At 44.0% G+C, this 18,276-nt stretch overlaps 1 protein-coding gene and 1 long non-coding RNA gene across 5 annotated transcripts; both read left to right on the top strand.

Annotated features, from left to right (window-relative positions):
• The first annotated feature begins 9,142 nt into the window (after positions 1–9,142).
• Positions 9,143–9,781, top strand: LOC112902257. Its single transcript, XR_003230526.1, has 2 exons — positions 9,143–9,223; positions 9,309–9,781. It is a non-coding gene; the product is annotated as an uncharacterized LOC112902257 (long non-coding RNA).
• An 849-nt stretch (positions 9,782–10,630) lies between these two features.
• LOC112902251 (laccase-15-like) lies at positions 10,631–16,575 on the top strand. Of its 4 annotated transcripts, XM_025971216.1 has the most exons (13): positions 10,631–10,765; positions 10,858–11,058; positions 11,155–11,545; positions 11,615–11,728; positions 11,802–12,128; positions 12,208–12,318; positions 12,399–12,477; positions 13,712–13,946; positions 14,154–14,305; positions 14,390–14,637; positions 14,799–14,918; positions 14,998–16,056; positions 16,257–16,575. In XM_025971216.1, exons 8-13 carry the CDS (start codon positions 13,824–13,826, stop codon positions 16,457–16,459), a joined length of 1,905 nt encoding a protein of 634 aa, XP_025827001.1. In that variant the 5' UTR covers positions 10,631–10,765; positions 10,858–11,058; positions 11,155–11,545; positions 11,615–11,728; positions 11,802–12,128; positions 12,208–12,318; positions 12,399–12,477; positions 13,712–13,823; the 3' UTR covers positions 16,460–16,575. The 4 variants fall into 4 exon arrangements, with proteins under 4 accessions (XP_025827001.1, XP_025827003.1, XP_025827000.1 ...); XM_025971218.1 differs by having other exon boundaries at positions 10,858–11,494; XM_025971215.1 differs by having other exon boundaries at positions 10,858–11,545.
• The last annotated feature ends 1,701 nt before the right edge of the window (positions 16,576–18,276 follow it).

Raw genomic sequence — 18,276 nt, 5'->3', positions numbered from 1 at the left:
CCCTTGGGCCGACCTCTGTCTTGGGCTAAACCTCCCTCTACAGCCACCGTCTGTCTAACTGCAAAGTCCTGCCGATCAGCACCAGCTAGCATTCCTTGTTCATCAGACTGTCGTAGCCTGTCGATCTTCGGGGTTCGTCAGTCTTCGGAAGTGGCCAGAAATAGGTAGTGGAGTTGCATAGGTTAGAGTGCATTGACAATTTAGGTTTATTATTAGAAAGATGGCACGCTACTCCGTCTGTACCAAATTATATGTCATTTTAGCTTCTTATTTAGGTATATAATTTTTTCTATACATCAAGACGTACACGTTATGTTTAGATATATAACAAAATTAATGTATCTAGAAAAATTAAAACAACCTATAATTTAGAATAGAGGAAATCAGAGTAGCAAAAATTAGACGGAAGAAGGGAAAGGTGAGGGTGGTGCTCGGTTGCGGCGTTGTTTTTCTCAGCGAGCTGGCATCCCAAGCTGTTGAAAGTACGTGCTCCATATTTACTGTGTGCATGTGTGAACCGAGTAACACACGGTATCAGGATATAGAAAAAAAAAGTTAGCTACGTAATTGCGTTAGTCACGTACTTACTATATATATCTAATTAATATATAATTTAGAACGGATTGAGTATATTTTTTGTCGATTCAGTTAGAACGACGTGTAGTACCAGGTAATAAGAGAGCATTTGACATTACGTGCATCCATCGTCGAGCACGTCTTTGTTGTAAGCATAAATGCATGTTTGGTCACCATTAATTTCAGCGACAGTACACCTTCAGAAAGATGACATAAATTTTTAGGTAGTGGAGTCACGTACGTTAGAGAGCATTGACAATTTAGGTTTATTACGAGAAAGATGATATGCTATTTTTACTGCTCCATTCGTTCCAAGTTATATGTCATTTTAGTTTTTTAGGTACATAATTTTTTGCTATACATGCATCAAGACAAACGCTTTACATGTGATTTTCTTGGGGAAATTAAATAATTAACATTTCTTCTGAGTAGAGTGATTCTGTGGCTAAGAAAAGTCGAACAAACTATATAGGAAATGAATCGGCCGGGAGTGAACAAACTATAGGTTAGAGTGCATTTTAGTTTGTTTCAGGGAATCATGCATTGCACGTGGTGATTCGACCAGCACAGCCAGGGCCCATCGATGTGGTAGCATAGTAGTGCCGTAGATGCCTCGATCTGGCTACCACGACACTGCAGATCGATGCATGGTTCCAATTCAACGTACGTAGCGAGGTGACAGTACCATAAAAAAGGGTTGCGCGCCACCATTGCTGACTAACCGTAATAAGATCAATCAGAGGACAACACTGCAACAGAACAGACCGGCAAGCAAGGCTCACTGCCTGCTGCGACGGGGACGGCACGCACGGTGGTCGTCGTGGCGGAGGACGGCACGGTGGCCTTACATCTGAGAGGCTTACGTACTGAGATTGGACATGCACTCTTCTGCATGCATTGATAATTTAGGTTTATTACTAGAAAGCCGACGAAACTTACTACGTTAGAGTGCATTGATAATTTAGGTTTATTACTAGAAAGATGACATGCTATTTTTACTTTTACTGCTCCATTCGTTTCAAATTATATGTCGTTTTAGTTTTTTTAGTACATAATTTTTTGCTATGCACATGCGCATTACATGTGATTTTTTTGGAGAAATTAAATAATTAACATTTCTTCGAGTAGAGTGATTCTGTGGCTAAGAAAAGTCGAACAAACTATATAGGAAATGAATCGGCCGGGAGTGAACAAACTATAGGTTAGAGTGCATTTTAGTTTGTTTCAGGGAATCATGCATTGCACGTGGTGATTCGACCAGCACAGCCAGGGCCCATCGATGTGGTAGCATAGTAGTGCCGTAGATGCCTCGATCTGGCTACCGCGACACTGCAGATCGATGCATGGTTCCAATTCAACGTACTAGCGAGGTGACAGTACCATAAAAAAGATTGCGCGCCACTATTGCTGACAGTGTTGGAATATTTGGCTCTAGTCCACGTAAATTCAAATAATTTTTATAAAATTTTAAAGGTCTATTATTGTATAAGTGCATGGTAACAAGTTAGTCCCACGTTGCTAGTGGAGGTGGAGGGAACCTAGCTTAAATAGTTGGATACTCTCCATGCTCTTGCAAGTGTGGGTGAGAGGAAGAAAGAAAAACACGCGCGTGCTCGCTCGCCTCGCTGGGCTCGGGCTCGGGCGCGCGATGTGCGCGTGAATGGTCCGCCAAAATCCGGGTCCAACTCTTGCGGGAAATCGGCTTTCTTTTGCAGATTTGTATTCTGTTACGGCTGTAAAAAATCGATTGTTCCCATGATCGGCTCTCCGGTCTCGTCGAGCGAAGGGCGCGCGACGTGCGCGTGAAAGGTCCCGAAATCGGCTGTAGAAAGCCGATTGTTTCCCGGCGGCTTCCTTTTGCCACTTTGAATCTGTTACGGATTTCACGCGCGGAATTTTTGGGACTCGTAACCGACTAGGTTTTTGGGACGCCAAAAACCCTAGCGGTTCTCCTTATAAATACGCACGGGTGCTGGCACAGAATTGATATACAGAAAACCTACAACACACAACACGCCTCAACCTGCCTGCTGCATCGCCGCGTACGCTACTTCATCCCGTTCGTCAGTGTGCACCGGCGATCGGGAGAGCAGGTCTCCGGAACCTCATCCCTCAGCGATCCTGCACTAGGAGAGGGCGAATAAGGTTTTTGGAAGCGCGACTGCTCGAACGCTTCCACATCGCCGTCCTCTACGTCCTCATCACCACGGCTCGTCTACCTCCTCGTCAGTGAGGCGCGACTCGGCGGCGTCAAGCGCGTAAAGGTGCTGATCGTCGCCGTCGTCTTCTTTGCCTGGTTATTCCGGTCGAACAAGAAACGTACAGTTTTCTGTCCTTAACTATGCCTTTCGTACCTAGTATGATCTGGTTAGGGTTGATCTTGCTGCTGCAATATTTTATCTTAAATTACATTATGAGCATGTTTAGATCTATTCGTTTTCTGTACGCTATTATCGTCATGGTCATGATTTATCTTCAGATTAATTTAAAACTGAAACTCTTTTTTTTCTTTCAATCCAAAAACCTTATTATAGGAACTTCAGTTTCATAGCTGGATTTGTTGATGCTCTGAGGCCCGAGAAGTTCTCTAGCGAGCACTTTAAGAGATGGCAAACGAGAGTGATTCTTTGGCTCTCTGCCATGAACGTGTTGTTGGTGTCTAAGGGCAAACGTGAGGGGACTCTTACCCCTGATCAGGAGAAGGCCTTTACCGAGGCCAACACACTTTTTGTGGGCGCTGTGATCAGTACACTTGTAGATCGCCTACAGGATGTGTACCTTCATCACACAGACGCTAAAAAGTTGTGGGACGCCCTGGAGGCCGACTATGGCGGCACAGATGCTGGTGCTGAACTGTACATCATGTAGCAATACCATGACTACAAGATGATCGATGGGAAATCTGTAGTCGAGCAGGCTCATGAGATACAGTGCATGGCTAAGAAGCTTGAGCACCTCAAGATCAACCTACCCGACAAGTTTGTGGCTGGTGGTATCATTGCCAAGTTGCCTCCTTCAAGGAGGGATTTCGCCACTACTCTCAAATATAAGAGGATGGATATATCGGTGTCTGATCTGATAGCATCTCTTGATGTTGAGGAAAAAGCTCAGGCTAAGGATGAGCGATGCAAGGCTGTTGAGGGCCAGACTAGTGCCAACATGGTGCAGAAGTCTCACGGTAAAGGCAAGGGCAAGGGAAAAAAGACCAAGCCGCAGCCTACCACTACTTTCAAGAAGAAGAAGTTTAAGGAAGGTCAAGGCTGTTTTGTGTGTGGATCTACCGATCATTGGGCAAAGAAGTGCACACACCGCAAAGGAAGGAAGCCTTCACCTGAGCAGAAGACTGCGAACACGGTCACCATGGCTGGAGTGGAAACCAGTGGGTATAATTCTTTACCTTCGGTTTTTTCAGTATTTCAATCTACTAGTTGGTAGCTTGATACTGGTGCAAATGTTCATGTGTGTTCTGATGCTACCTTGTTTTTTCTTACCAGACCACTCGGGATTCTACAGTGATGATAGGCAATGGGTCGCATGCTACTATTTATGGTGTTGGCACGGTCAATCTGAAACTTACTTCGGGAAAGATCGTGCAGCTGAAAAATATGCAGCATGTCCCTACTATCGGCAAGAATCTAGTTAGTGGATCCCTTTTGTGTAGGGATGGTTTTAAAGTAGTGACTGAGTCCAATAAATTTATCGTGTCTAAGTGTGGACAATTTATCGGTAAAGGCTATGAGTGCGGAGGCTTGTTCCATTTTTCAGTTTCAGATTCTGCAATAAGTCCGTGAACTTAATTTCTCATGGTATAAATGAGAGCGATGCATCTGTTTGGTACTCGTATTTATGTCATCTGAATTTTGGCTCAATGTTTCGACTTTCCACCATGAGTTTAATTCTGAATTTTTCCATAGTCAAAGGTTCTAAGTGCCATAGTTGTGTGCAATCTAAGCAACCTCAAAAACCTCACAAGGTGGCAGAGGAGAGACATTTAGCACCTCTATAACTCGTCCATTCAGATATCTGTGAGATGAATAACGTGTTAACAGAAGGTGGAAAAAGATATTTCATGACCTTGATTGGCGATGCATCTAGATTTTGCTATGTGTACTTGTTGAAAATGAAAGATGAGGCTCTTAACTACTTTAAAATCTATAAGGCTGAAGTAGAAACCCAACTTGAGAAAAAGATCAAACGACTTAGGTCCGATCGAGGCGGTGAATATTTCTCTAACGATTTTGACTTATTCTGTGCGGAACACGGCATTGTTCATGAGAGGACGCCTCCCTATTCACCCCAATCAAACGGGGTTGCCAAAAGAAAGAATCGCACGTTGCCTGACTTGGTTAACGCCATGTTAGACACCACTGGATTATCTAAGGCATGGTGGGGGGAGGCAGTATTGACTGCATGTCATTATCTGAATAGAGTTCCCATGAAGAATAAGGAAAAGACTCCTTACGAGGAGTGGATTGGGAGAAGATCTTCCCTCTCTTACTTGCGCACATGGGGTTGTTTGGCCAAGGTGAATGTGCCAATCAACAAGAAGCGTAAGTTGGGATCTAAAACTGTAGATTGTATCTTTTTGGGTTATGCACATCATAGTATTGCTTATAGATTTCTAGTAGTTAAATCTGAGGTGCCTGATGTGAATATAAATTCACTACTTGAGTCTCGTGATGCTACTTTCTTTGAGAATATTTTTCCTATGAAAGACTCGCATGTTATATTTTCATTACCTATTTATGAAACAGTGAATACAACTCCTGAATCTGTTGAATTTTCTGAGCATGATGAACACACACTTGAATCAAATCATGAGGAGATTCACAGTGATCCTCCTAGGAGGAGCAAGAGGCAAAAGATTGCAAAGTCTTTTGGTGATGATTTTACTGTTTATCTTATAGATGATTCTCCCAAAACAATCACTGAGGCATTCTCATCTCTTGATGCGGATGATTGGAAAGAAGCTGTCCGTAGCGAGATGGACTCCATTCTCTCCAATGGAACTTGGGAGCTGGTCGAAAGACCGTATGGTTACAAACATGTGGGTTGCAAGTGGTTGTTCAGGAAGAAGCTTAAGCCTGATGGTACTATTAATAAGTACAAGGCTCGTCTTGTGGCTAAGGGTTACACCTAGAAAGAAGGTGAAGTTTTCTTTGATACTTACTCACCTGTTGCGAGATTGACCACTATTCGTGTTCTACTCTCCCTGGCTGCCTCGCATGGTCTTCTCATCCATCAGATCGATGTTAAGACAGCTTTCCTCAACGGAGAGCTGGAAGAGAAAATCTACATGTCTCAGCCTGATGGTTTTGTAATAGAGGGTCATGAGGACAAGGTGTGCAAGTTGTATAAATTTTTGTATGGCCTGAAGCAAGCACCTAAGCAATGGCATAAGAAATTCAACTCGACACTCATATCAGCAGGCTTTAGTGTCAATGAGGCTGATCGATGTGTGTATTACCGCTATGGCGGGGGTCAAGGAGTTATATTGTGTTTATATGTCGATGACATACTGATCTTTGAGACTAGTCTTGATGTAATCAATGAGGTCAAGACATTCTTGTGCCAAAGTTTTGATATGAAAGATCTTGGTGAGACTGATGTTATTCTCAACATTAAACTAATCAAGGGAGAGAATGAGATTACTCTTTCGCAATCCCATTATGTGGAGAAAATATTGAATCGGTTTGGCTATAAGGATAGCAAATCTAGTCCAACTCCCTATGATCTGAGGTTGATCCTTCGAAAGAATAAAAAAATTGGCAGAGACCAATTGAGATATTCATAAATGATTGGTTCACTCATGTATCTTGCGAGTGCAATGAGGCCTAACATCTCTTTTGCTGTTAGCAAGTTGAACCAGTTCACTAGTAATCCGGGAGATGATCATTGGCGTGCGCTTGAGCGCGTAATGCACTACTTGTTGGGTACTATGGAATACGGGATTCACTATTCCGGTTTTCTTGTAGTACTGGAAGGATACAGTGATGCTAATTGGATATCGGATCCAGATGAGCTGTATGCCACTAGTGGATACATTTTCACTCTTGGCGGTGCTGCTGTTTCATGGAGATCATGGAAACAGATGATCCTGACAAGATCTACTATGGAGGCTGAACTCACAGCACTAGATACAGCTACAGTGGAAGCCGATTGGCTTCGTGAGCTCTTGATGAACTTACCTATTATCGAGAAACCATTGCCGGCAATAATGATGAACTGTGACAATCAAACTGTAATTGTTAAGGTAGACAGTTCAAAGGACAATATGAAGTCTTCAAGATATATCAAGAGACGATTAAAATCAGTTAGGAAAATGAGAAACTCCGGAGTTATCACTGTGGGTTATGTGCACACTGAGAAAAATCTAGCTGATCCGTTCACTAAGGGGCTGTCATGCAATGTGATAGACAATGCATCCAAGGAGATGGGTTTGAGACCCGTATAAGCTATTCCCTAGTGGAAACCCAACTTATGTGATCGGAGATCCCGTGAATCAGGATCTGCGAAGAACAAGCTAGAGGTTAGCATGAGAGTAATCTTTTAACTCACTCGAGAAGGATGCAATACTCTCGATTACTGCATGGTAGGTTGGCATTAGCCTTAATGTATTCTGTTGGCTTTAATTAGCAAAGACGTTATCCTGCAGAACGTTATTGAAAGAATACACCTATACGAGCCCGACTATTGAACCGTCGCAGTCTGTGAGATTCAGGTGATCTCTATTAAGCTCATGAAGAGACTAGGGAGTACGACCTATATGCTCCAACTGCGAAGTAGCCTACTGGAGATCAAGTATCAGTTTGACTATAAGTGAAACTCATTTGCACAAAAGTTGCAATTCAAGACTTAGTCCATTGTTAAAGTTGTGAATAAATGTAACTTGCTGTTCTAGATGGAAGTTCAACTTAACAGTCTCCATTGAAACACTGGTATATCAAACAACAGTGGATTGAGGCAAAACTATAATGAGACTTTCAGATCTGGTGGGGGATTGTTGGAATATTTGGGCCTAGCCCATGTAAATCCAAATAATTCCTATAAAATCTTAAAGACCCATTAGTGCATAGGTGCATGGTAACAAATTAGTCCCACCTTGCTAGTGGAGGTGGAGGGAACCTGGAATAAATAGTTGGATGCTCTCCATGCTCTTGCAAGTGTGGGTGAGAGGAAAAAGGAAGAACACGCGCGTGCTCGCTCGCCTCGCCGGGCTCGGGCTCGGGCTTCGGGCGAAGGGCTCGGGCTCGCGATGTGCGCGTGAATGGTCCGCCAAAATCCGGGTCCAACTATTGCGGGAAATCGGCTTTCTTTTGCAGATTTGTATTCTGTTACGGCTGTAAAGAGCCGATTGTTCCCCATGATCGGCTCTCCGATCTCGGGCGAAAGAGCCGATTGTTCCCCATGATCGGCTCTCCGGTCTCGGGCGAAAGAGCCGATTGTTCCCCATGATCGTCTCTTCGGTCACGGGCGAAGGGCGCGTGACATGCGCGTTAAAGGTCCCGAAATCGGCTGTAGAAAGCTGATTGTTTCCCGGCGGCTTTCTTTTGCCACTTTGAATCTGTTACGGATTTCACGCACATAATTTTTGGGACTCGTAACCGACTAGGTTTTTGAGACGTCAAAACTCTAGCGGTTCTCCTTATAAATACGCGCGGGTGCCGTCACAGAATTGATATAGAGAAAACCTACAACGCACAACACGCCTCAACCTGCCTGTTGCGCCGCCGCGTACGCTACTTCATCCAGTTCGTCGGTGTGCACCGGGGATTGGGAGAGCAGGTCTCCGGAACCTCGTCCTCAGCGATCCTGCACTAGGAGAGAGCGAATAAGATTTTTGGGAAGCGCTCTGCGCCACTGCTCGAACGCTTCCACATCACCGTCCTCTATGTCCTCGTCACCACGGCTCGTCTACCGCCTCGTCAGTATGGTGCGACTCGGCGTCGTCAAGCGCGCAGAGATGCTGATCGTCGCCGTCGTCTTCTTTGCCTGGTTATTCCGGTCGGACAAGGAACCTACGGTTTTATATCCTTAACTATGCCTTTCATACCTAGTATGATATAGTTTATACCTTTCATACCTAGTACGATATAGTTAGTGTTGATCTTGCTGCAATATTTTATCTTAAATTATATTATGAGCATGTTTAGATCTATTCGTTTTCTGTCATGGTTATGATTTATCTTCAGATTAATTTAAAACTGAAACTCTTATTTTTTTATTTCAGACAGTACCATAAAAAGGGTCGCGCGCCACCATTGCTGACTAACCGTAATAAGATCAATCAAAGGACAACACTGCAACAGAACAGACCGGCAAGCAAGGCTCACTGCCTGCTGCGACGTGGACGGCACGCACGGTGGTCGTCGTGGCGGAGGACGGCACAGTGGCCTTACATCTGAGAGGCTTACGTACTGAAATTGGACATGCACTCTTCTGCATGCATCGCTGGCATGCATGCTTGCCAAGCTCAGATGCTGTCGAGATGGTAGTCGTCGTAGAGCCGTGTACATGTTTAAGCACGGTTGGCGTGCACTGTCATCATCCAATCCATGGGAGGTTTCAGTGACCCTCTGCTTGTACCAAACATCAGGTTTGCCAATGGCGTATTAGGTGGGATCTCAAAACTAAAGCGACATGTGAGGTGTTTCTCGCAGTTTTTTTTCCATGCAAAGAATCACACCCTCGATCAGTCACTCATAAACCTCATCTTTTACTGGACAACGCAGCCACACGTTCAGGCTGTGCTTTACCTTGCCTGCTCGCGTCGTCCTATATGCAGCTACACAGAGAAGACATAGTAGAGCAAAGAAGACAGATCGATCGATCAAGTTGCAAACAATGAAGACCCGGAGCCTCAGCCTCGCCGTTGCAGCTACAGCGGTTGCCGCCGCTGTCATCTTTGCTCTCTCTGCTACAGTCCTCCTGGGAGCAGCCGCTGCCGTCGTCGAGCACACGTTCGTTGTAAGCATGATATGATACTGATCGATGCTCTTCCATGTTTTAGATCTCCATGGTTCATTGTTGTTTAATTTCTTCGTATTACTAGTCAGCGACTCAGCGTCCTTATGAATACATGGCTACAACTACAAGAAAGAATCTACATGCATGTATGGATACAAGCAAGCACGCTTGATGATTTAACTTGTTCGAGCATGTACATGTGTGTAGGTGAGCCAGATGAATGTTAGACACTTGTTTACAGTGGAGTCTACGGTCGAGCTCATGAATGCAGCTCTTTGTTTGTTTTTAAACAAGTTATAGCCTGAATAAACAATATGACGTGATAACTTGGTCCGATCCGGGACCAGCCGTATCAACTATGTGTACCTATCCATACACACTACACTAATTTCGTGGGCCACCTCTAATTTTGTCGGCGGCAAGCCGATGAAAATTACCAAATTACTTCATCGGCTTGTGTAAGCCGACGAAATTGGACGTATTTTTATCGGCTTGGCCCGGGCCGACGAAACAAAATCTATATTTCCGTCGGCCTAGCTCGGGCCGACGAAACAAAGTCTATATTTTCGTCGGCTTAGCTGAGGCCGACGAAAATACGTCTAATTTCGTCAGCTCAAATCAGGCCGACGAAAATAGCGGTGCCCTAAGTAGCTGCCTCCCCACGTTTTGTTTGTCTGCCTTACCTGCGCCCGCCTGCTCCCCCGCCACCGCCGCCCCAGCGCCCCCCGCTGCCGGCCCTGCGGCCCACCACCTCCGGCCCCGCATTGTGGTATGGCTCAGCAGTTCTGTTTAGTACTGTTGTTTGTTTTATAGGTTATGCTGCGTTTTGCGATATCTGCTTACATTGAGATATTGGCCCACTATTTTGGCAGTGTGAATGCTTCTGTATTCTTTCTCAACCCCCGCGCGCAGCATTTTGCCAGCCGAGCGCATCCTCCAGGTATGCCTGCCCCTTCTCTTTCCTGCTAGTTTAGAGATGGAGGTGGAGAGGGAGATGGGTGCGAGGAAAGAGAAGAGTGCGAGGAGAGAGATGGAGATGCAGAGGAGGAAGAGGAGGATACTGCTGCTCAACCTATATTCAGATACTTATGATCATTTTATTAAAAATTTTATATGAGCTAGCTAACTAATACGATACATTTAGATTTAGAGGCAACAATGTGATAGCTCCTGCAGCAACCAATCCGGCAAATCGTCGACAGATTAGGCCATATGGGGATTGGTAAGTAATCTATTTTATTGTTGTGATTGTTTCATTCAATATATTATATAGTTTAAGTAAGAAACATGATGGGTATCATATTCTAATTGTAGGCAGTGGAATGATATTTGTTGGGAGGGATGAAATAGGTTAAGACCTGTGAATGCAATATTGGGAACACTTTGTCGGTTTCAGTACCAGGAATGGTCACTATTGGAGGTGTACTTCAGCCTGCATTGAAGTGCGAGCACTATAAGCTGCAATCGGATGATCAGGGCGTCATGACTACCACGAGGGTTTGGAATAAGTTCTGGGTACATTTTTATCATAACTTGTATAACTTGTATAACTACTATCTATTTGATTCATTTATAAGTTGTCTAACTAATTTATTTTTCTTTTTATGAGAGGTATCGTTTGCCGGAGGTGGAGGAGCAGTGCCTACAAGTTAGGGCTTGTTCTGTGTTTGACAAGGCAACGACGAAGGTGGTTAGGGATATGATATCCAATGCTCGTATACAGTGTGTTTGCTTATACTATAAGGAAATAAAACTGCAAGACATGAACAAGAAACTGGGCGCTTCTGAAATATATCTCCGAGAGGATGAGTATCTTCAAGTTGATATTAGCGGTTTGCCTTGGTTGAAAAAGTGTCCAGATGCTTGGCGAGCACTTTGTGCTTATTGGGCTTCACCCACCTTTGTGGAAAAATCCAAAATGAAGAGAGCTAATCGTCAAGCAGGACCACAGGTTAAACAAAGATATGGGGCCGATGGACACCTTCGTTTGGCTCGTTGAATAGTATGTGTTTATTATTTCAATTTGATTATAATGTACTTGCTTGCAATATCGCAATTTCTTTTTTGCCAGGAGGCACAAAGTGGGATGGCCCCAAGCTATATTGAGACATACATTCGAGGCCATCACGGCGCAGATCCTACACAGCCAGAGTTGCTTTGCAGTGAGAATGCCATACAGACTCTGGTTAGTAAAGCAATTTGATTTCAATTAAGCGATGATTCGAATATTATCTTAATATTGCTTGCTTGAATGGTAGGTGAGATATGGTGATGAAATGGTGGCATGTCATCAGGAGGAGTACGATTGGAGGAGGAGTGATGTGGATGTTGGTGCCTTATACTCAAACGGGGGAGGGAAGAAGCATGACAGGTTCAGCATGTTGAATGACATTACTGATACAAGTGGTGCTTTGAGTGAGGCAAGATCTTCTCAGTCCTCTCGGAGTTCTCAGGGCTACGAAACGGAAAGTCGACTGCAGGAGGAGATAAGGCAGCATAGAGAGGGGATGCAGAGGCAAGAGGAGTGGGCAAGGCAACAACACGAGTACATGCAAGATTTTTTCGCTCAGCAACGACAGCTTCAGGTACAATACAAGTTGATATTTTTCAAGTCGTTGTGCACTTTTCATTCTATAAGATACTTAATCTATTATCGGTTTTTAGGAAATGTTAGCTGCTACCCTTGGATCACAATTTAATTTGCCACCTCTTCCTTCGCCTCCTCCACCACCGCCGACTTTTGTACCATACATGCATCTATCATCTCTACAAGTGGTAATTTTTTCGTATAACTAGTAATGCTCAAATTTTCTTATATATAAGGACTATATACATTTAACTTTGTCTATAATCAGGGTTCGACGAGTAGTCATCCTCAAGGAGTTTCTGGCAGCCCGTCCACGCCACCATCGACAGCGCGTAACATTTATGAAGGTGACGGCGGCAGCGGACATAATATTACCCCTTATTGAATTGTGCTTTTGCATTTCGTTGATATATATAGATGTCATTTAGACTATGGATTTCACGATTGCACGTATTTGATGTATTTCATGATTGTGTGATGATGTATTTCATGATTATACTTATGCATGGCTATTTTTATGTTAGTTAACTGTTATTTATAATTCTGGAAAACTATGGAAAATGCAGCAGCTGTTTTTTAGCAGGTGGCCGACGAAATTACTGGAGCGTATCGAATATTTTCGTCGGCTAGGAAAGCCGACGAAACTTACTACGTTAGAGTGCATTGATAATTTAGGTTTATTACTAGAAAGATGACATGCTATTTTTACTTTTACTGCTCCATTCGTTTCAAATTATATGTCGTTTTAGTTTTTTTAGTACATAATTTTTTGCTATGCACATGCGCATTACATGTGATTTTTTTGGAGAAATTAAATAATTAACATTTCTTCGAGTAGAGTGATTCAGTGGCTAAGAAAAATCGAACAAACTATATAGGAAATGAATCGGCCGGGAGTGAACAAACTATAGGTTAGAGTGCATTTTAGTTTGTTTCAGGATTCATGCATTGCACGTGGTGATTCGACCAGCACAGCCAGGGCCCATCGATGTGGTAGCATAGCAGTGCCGTAGATGCCTCGATCTGGCTACCACGACACTGCAGATCGATGCATGGTTCCAATTCAACGTACGTAGCGAGATGACAGTACCATAAAAAAGGGTTGCGCGCCACCATTGCTGACTAACCGTAATAAGATCAAACAGAGGACAACACTGCAACAGAACAGACCGGCAAGCAAGGCTCACTGCCTGCTGCGACGGGGACGGCACGCACGGTGGTCGTCGTGGCGGAGGACGGCACGGTGGCCTTACATCTGAGAGGCTTACGTACTGAGATTGGACATGCACTCTTCTGCATGCATCGCTGGCATGCATGCTTGCCAAGATGCTGTCGAGATGGTAGTCGTCGTAGAGCCGTGTACATGTTTAAGCACGGTTGGCGTGCACTGTCATCATCCATTCCATGGGAGGTTTCAGTGACCCTCTGCTTGTACCAAATATCAGGTTTGCCAATGGCGTATTAGGTGGGATCTCAAAACTAAAGCGACATGTGAGGTGTTTTTCGCAGTTTTTTTTTCATGCAAGGAATCACACCCTCGATCAGTCACTCATAAACCTCATCTTTTACTGGACAACGCAGCCACACGTTCAGGCTGTGCTTTACCTTTCCTTCTCGCGTCGTCCTATATGAAGCTACACAGAGAAGACATAGTAGAGCAAAGAAGAAAGACCGATCGATCAAGTTGCAAACAATGAAGACCCGGAGCCTCAGCCTCGCCGTTGCAGCTACAGCGGTTGCCGCCGCTGTCATCTTTGCTCTCTCTGCTACGGTCCTCCTGGGAGCAGCCGCTGCCGTCGTCGAGCACACGTTCGTTGTAAGCATGATATGATACTGATCGATGCTCTTCCATGTTTCTGATCTCCATGGTTCATTGTTGTTTAATTTCTTCGTATTACTAGTCAGCGACTCAGCGTCCTTAGGAACACATGGCTACAACTACAAGGAAGAATCTACATGCATGTATGGATACAAGCAAGCACGCTTGATGATTTAACTTGTTCGAGCATGTACATGTGTGTAGGTGAGCCAGATGAATGTTAGACACTTGTGCAAGGAGACGCTGGTCACCGTGGTGAATGGTCAGCTCCCAGGCCCAGCGATAGAGATCACAGAGGGAGACTCGGTGGCCGTTCTTCTCGTTAACACGTCACCCTACAACATAACAATCCATTGGTAATTAATCTCGAGGACCTTACTCAACTGATTCCGTGGTTTTCATGTGCCTGATGACCATCTTTTGTGCTGTTTGACGCATAGGCATGGAGTGAAGCAATGGCTGAACTGTTGGGCTGACGGCGTGCCAATGGTCACCCAGCGCCCCATCCTGCCGAACCACAACTTCACCTACATGTTCAACGTCATCGGGCATGAAGGCACCCTCTGGTGGCATGCTCACGTCCCTTTCCTCCGGGCCACCCTGCATGGTGCTCTCATCATCCGGCCAAGACATGGGGCGAGCTCCTATCCATTTCCAAAGCCTCATAGGGAGTTTCCAATCATTATAGGTTAGTGAAATTATTCGGCTCAGCTGTCCTGTTTGGAACTATCTTCGACTCTGATGGCATGGTTGCAGAATTAGCTACCAGAGAGATGTGAAAAGTTTGGGCACCAGTTTCTGAGCTGATGAATTTTTAAAATTTTTGTGAATATCCTGATCATGTCGTAGGGGACTGGTGGGAGCTGGACCTTCCACAGGTGGGTTGGAACATGAAGCATGGTTCCTTTGATTTCTTCGCTAGCGGTTCCACAATCAATGGAAAGCTTGGAGATCTCTTCAATTGCTCCGGTAAGCAATCACGGAATGCATGTCTGTATATATGCCAACAACATGTTCTTTTTTCTGAACAAAGTGTGTGACTTTGAAGGTGTCGCTGAAGATAACTACGTGCTGGATGTTGAGCCCGGCAAGACATACTTGCTTCGAGTAATCAACGCCGGGCTCTTCTCCGAGTTCTACCTCAAGATAGCTGGGCACAAATTCACAGTGGTTGCTGCTGATGCACACTACGTCAGCCCCTACACCATGGATGTCATCGCGATTGCGCCCGGCGAGACGGTGGACGCCCTGGTTGTTGCCAATGCGCCCCCTGGCAGGTTCTACATGGTTGCCCTGCCCAACCAGGCGCCATTGCCAGACACGCAGACCCCGGAGTACACCACCAGAGGCATGGTGCAGTACAGCAGGAACCACAGCCGCTCTGGTGCCAATGGTGCAGCGGCACTAATGTCAACACACGGCGCAAAAGAAGAAGAGGAGGAGGAAGGACCATCCGGAGATGTGGCAGTAGCGCCTGAGATGCCCGGCCACCACGACACAATTACGTCGTTCTACTTCCACAGCAACCTGACCAGCCTGCACCACCCGCTGGTCCCTCAGCGAGTTGATGAGCACCTGTTCATCGTCCTCGGCCTTGGCTCAGTCTGCAAGCATGGCCGGCAGTCCTGTAAAAGGGAAGATAAAAACGAGACCATCCTCGTTGCAACCATGAACAACATCTCCTTCCAGCACCCAGTGGCGACAACGCCACTACTAGAAGCGCACTACTACCACACTGGTGGCAGAAATGCCATGGAAGAACTTCCAGATCAGCCGCCAAGGGTGTTTAATTTCACTGACCTTGACTTGATTCCCTTTGGACCAAAGGAGATGCAGCTAGAGCCATCGTCCAAGGCCACTGTGGTGCGGCGGTTCCGGCATGGTGCCGTGGTGGACATGGTGTTCCAGAGCACGGCAATGCTGCAGGGTGACTCCAACCCGATGCATCTACACGGTCATGACATGTTTCTGCTTGCAGAGGGACTTGGTAACTACGACGCAGCAAAAGACATGACAAGGTTCAACCTGGTCAATCCACCGGTGAAGAATACCGTTCTCGTCCCAAATCTGGGATGGGCTGCCATCCGGTTTGTTGCAAACAATCCAGGTGCGTATAAGATTTGTTTTCCCTCTTTATTTTGCCAGAAAAACTTCAAATTCTATTAACGTAAACATGACAAAGAAATTCGTTTTCTTTTATACTCTTGATCCATTCAAAACAATTTTTTTTGAAGTTTTGGTATCTTTATAGTTGGGTGCCAAAGTAGGAACCCTGAGATCTAATGCTTAATATTCTATGGCTTGCAGGGGTATGGTTCATGCATTGCCACTATGAGTTTCATTTGGCCATGGGCATGGCCGCAGTGTTTATTGTAGAGGATGGTACAACTGCAGACACATCTCTCCCTCCACCACCTGTAGATTTTCCAACATGTTTTGGTAACTGTGATAATGTCCTGCCATATGAATTGCGCCTTGAAAATATGAAAGGTGAACATAACTCCATTTAGTTTCCAGAGAAACTAACTGGTCGGCCCACACAACTGTGGTGCTACTATCATTATTCAAGTATGCAAATAATGATGTATTATACTGATCAATCAATAATTTGTGGCTTATCTTACAATCGGTCTTTTTTTCTGCTAGAAAAAGTTTATTTTACTACCCGAACAATTTACATTGGCCCACACATGTGCGGTAGGGAGAGAAAAGATTATGTTATTTGTGCATTATCTCCTTATGTCCTTGTACACCTACCTTTGCTTCTCTTTTAATCATTACATTTCACGTCATAGTGAATTGCAATTTTAATCTCTAAGCTCCATTTAATATGCAGTAAGCATAAGCAATTGTTAGATTATGTTATTTTTTTAGTAATGGCAGAGATGGGCAATGAAGAACCATGTATAATTTCCATAGTGGTAATGGTTCTTAATTAACTTATAAATTGTTTATACTTTGGTTATTTTTTCACTAACGCCAATGCTTGATATGAGGTTAATATTTGCGTAAGGAAGTATCAGGTAACTTACGGAAGGATATATGGATATTTTGGTTAATTTCCTCATATTGACAACAATGGACAATTTAAAATATGCATTGCATTATATTATACTTTTTCTCAATGGAAGTGCTTCATAATATATTTCCTTTTATGTTCTAATTAACATGGCAATTTCTAGATCTTAAGATAGAGGAAACAAGGAAACTTTTCTTGTTTGCTAAATACTAAGCTAATGGATGAAATGAACTGACAGATAAATGTTCCCATATTATGTTCATGAACTATTTTGGGATGATTTTTTTAAAAGAGAAAACAAGGATACAATATATGCATGGTTGACCTATGGGAGCATTATATGAGCAAACAATTTTTTTTGAAATCTTGATTTGTTTTTGTATTAGTAACAGGACGGGAATCACCCGCTGTGATTTTTTTCATAAATAACAGGAGTTGTTAAAAGTGTTAATAAGGAAAAATAGACAATGGGATTTATATATTACTATATATATTACAAGGATCTCTAAAGTCCTGAGCCACTGGGTCATATCCTCCATAGTTATGCAAAAAAATTACTTAAATTGGTTCTTCCATCCGACAAACACTATTGGATAGCACGTCATCCATGCTAGCCCAACGCACATTGGTACAAATGGCCCTTCGGTGCCAGCCCGATAGCAGATGTGGAATATCCGTATTAGATGCAAAAGATGGGCAGCACGGATAGTTTCCATGCTGGGACTTACTAAAGGCTAGAACATAAACTACTCTAGTTATCCATACCAACGATGGCATCGGCATGAATTTAAAGATTAGGGGTGTATTGCAAGCCATCGACCAGAGGGTACTTTCATTTCTCATAGTCGCCATAAAAGTTTGTCTTGGCACCAGCTATGCTAACTCTTGGGCTTGGTAATTTGGTATTGTTGTAACTTTTCTCTATGAGTATTTTGAGGTTTATATCAATTCACAAGGAACAAAGGATAAGTTTAATGAAATAGACTATCCTTTCTCCTATCTCCTAAAAAAAGAAGATTGAGATTATGTGGCTTTGGAAACCCGATACTTGAAACAAGGAACCTGCTTTATTGTGTCGGTGAAACTTTCAGTGACTTCTTATATACAAGTATATATTACAGTAAACCGTACAGTAAACCGTACCACGCGCTGCCCTAAGATAATGGAGTGGAGATCTACTGTGCAGGCCCCGAAACACTCATGGTCAATGGTTGCTTCAATAGATCACCACGGGGATTGTCAGATGGAGAATAAAGAAATCATGAGGTAAGCTCTTGTAGGGCTTCCCACATGTTGGAAACCTGGTTT

This window comes from Panicum hallii, chromosome 8, assembly GCF_002211085.1.
Source record: "Panicum hallii strain FIL2 chromosome 8, PHallii_v3.1, whole genome shotgun sequence".
Lineage (NCBI taxonomy): Eukaryota > Viridiplantae > Streptophyta > Magnoliopsida > Poales > Poaceae > Panicum > Panicum hallii.
The sequence above is the reverse complement of the archived record's forward strand: the minus strand, read 5'-3'. Positions and strand labels throughout refer to the sequence as shown.

What these genes read in the sequence shown, in the direction of transcription:
- LOC112902251 (XM_025971216.1), top strand. Translation starts at nt 13,824, where the DNA reads ATGAAGACCCGGAGCCTCAGCCTCGCCGTTGCAGCTACAGCGGTTGCC. An exon ending in TACAACATAACAATCCATTG is followed by an intron (nt 14,306 to 14,389) that starts GTAATTAATCTC and finishes TTTGACGCATAG; the next exon opens with GCATGGAGTGAAGCAATGGC. An exon ending in GGAGTTTCCAATCATTATAG is followed by an intron (nt 14,638 to 14,798) that starts GTTAGTGAAATT and finishes ATCATGTCGTAG; the next exon opens with GGGACTGGTGGGAGCTGGAC.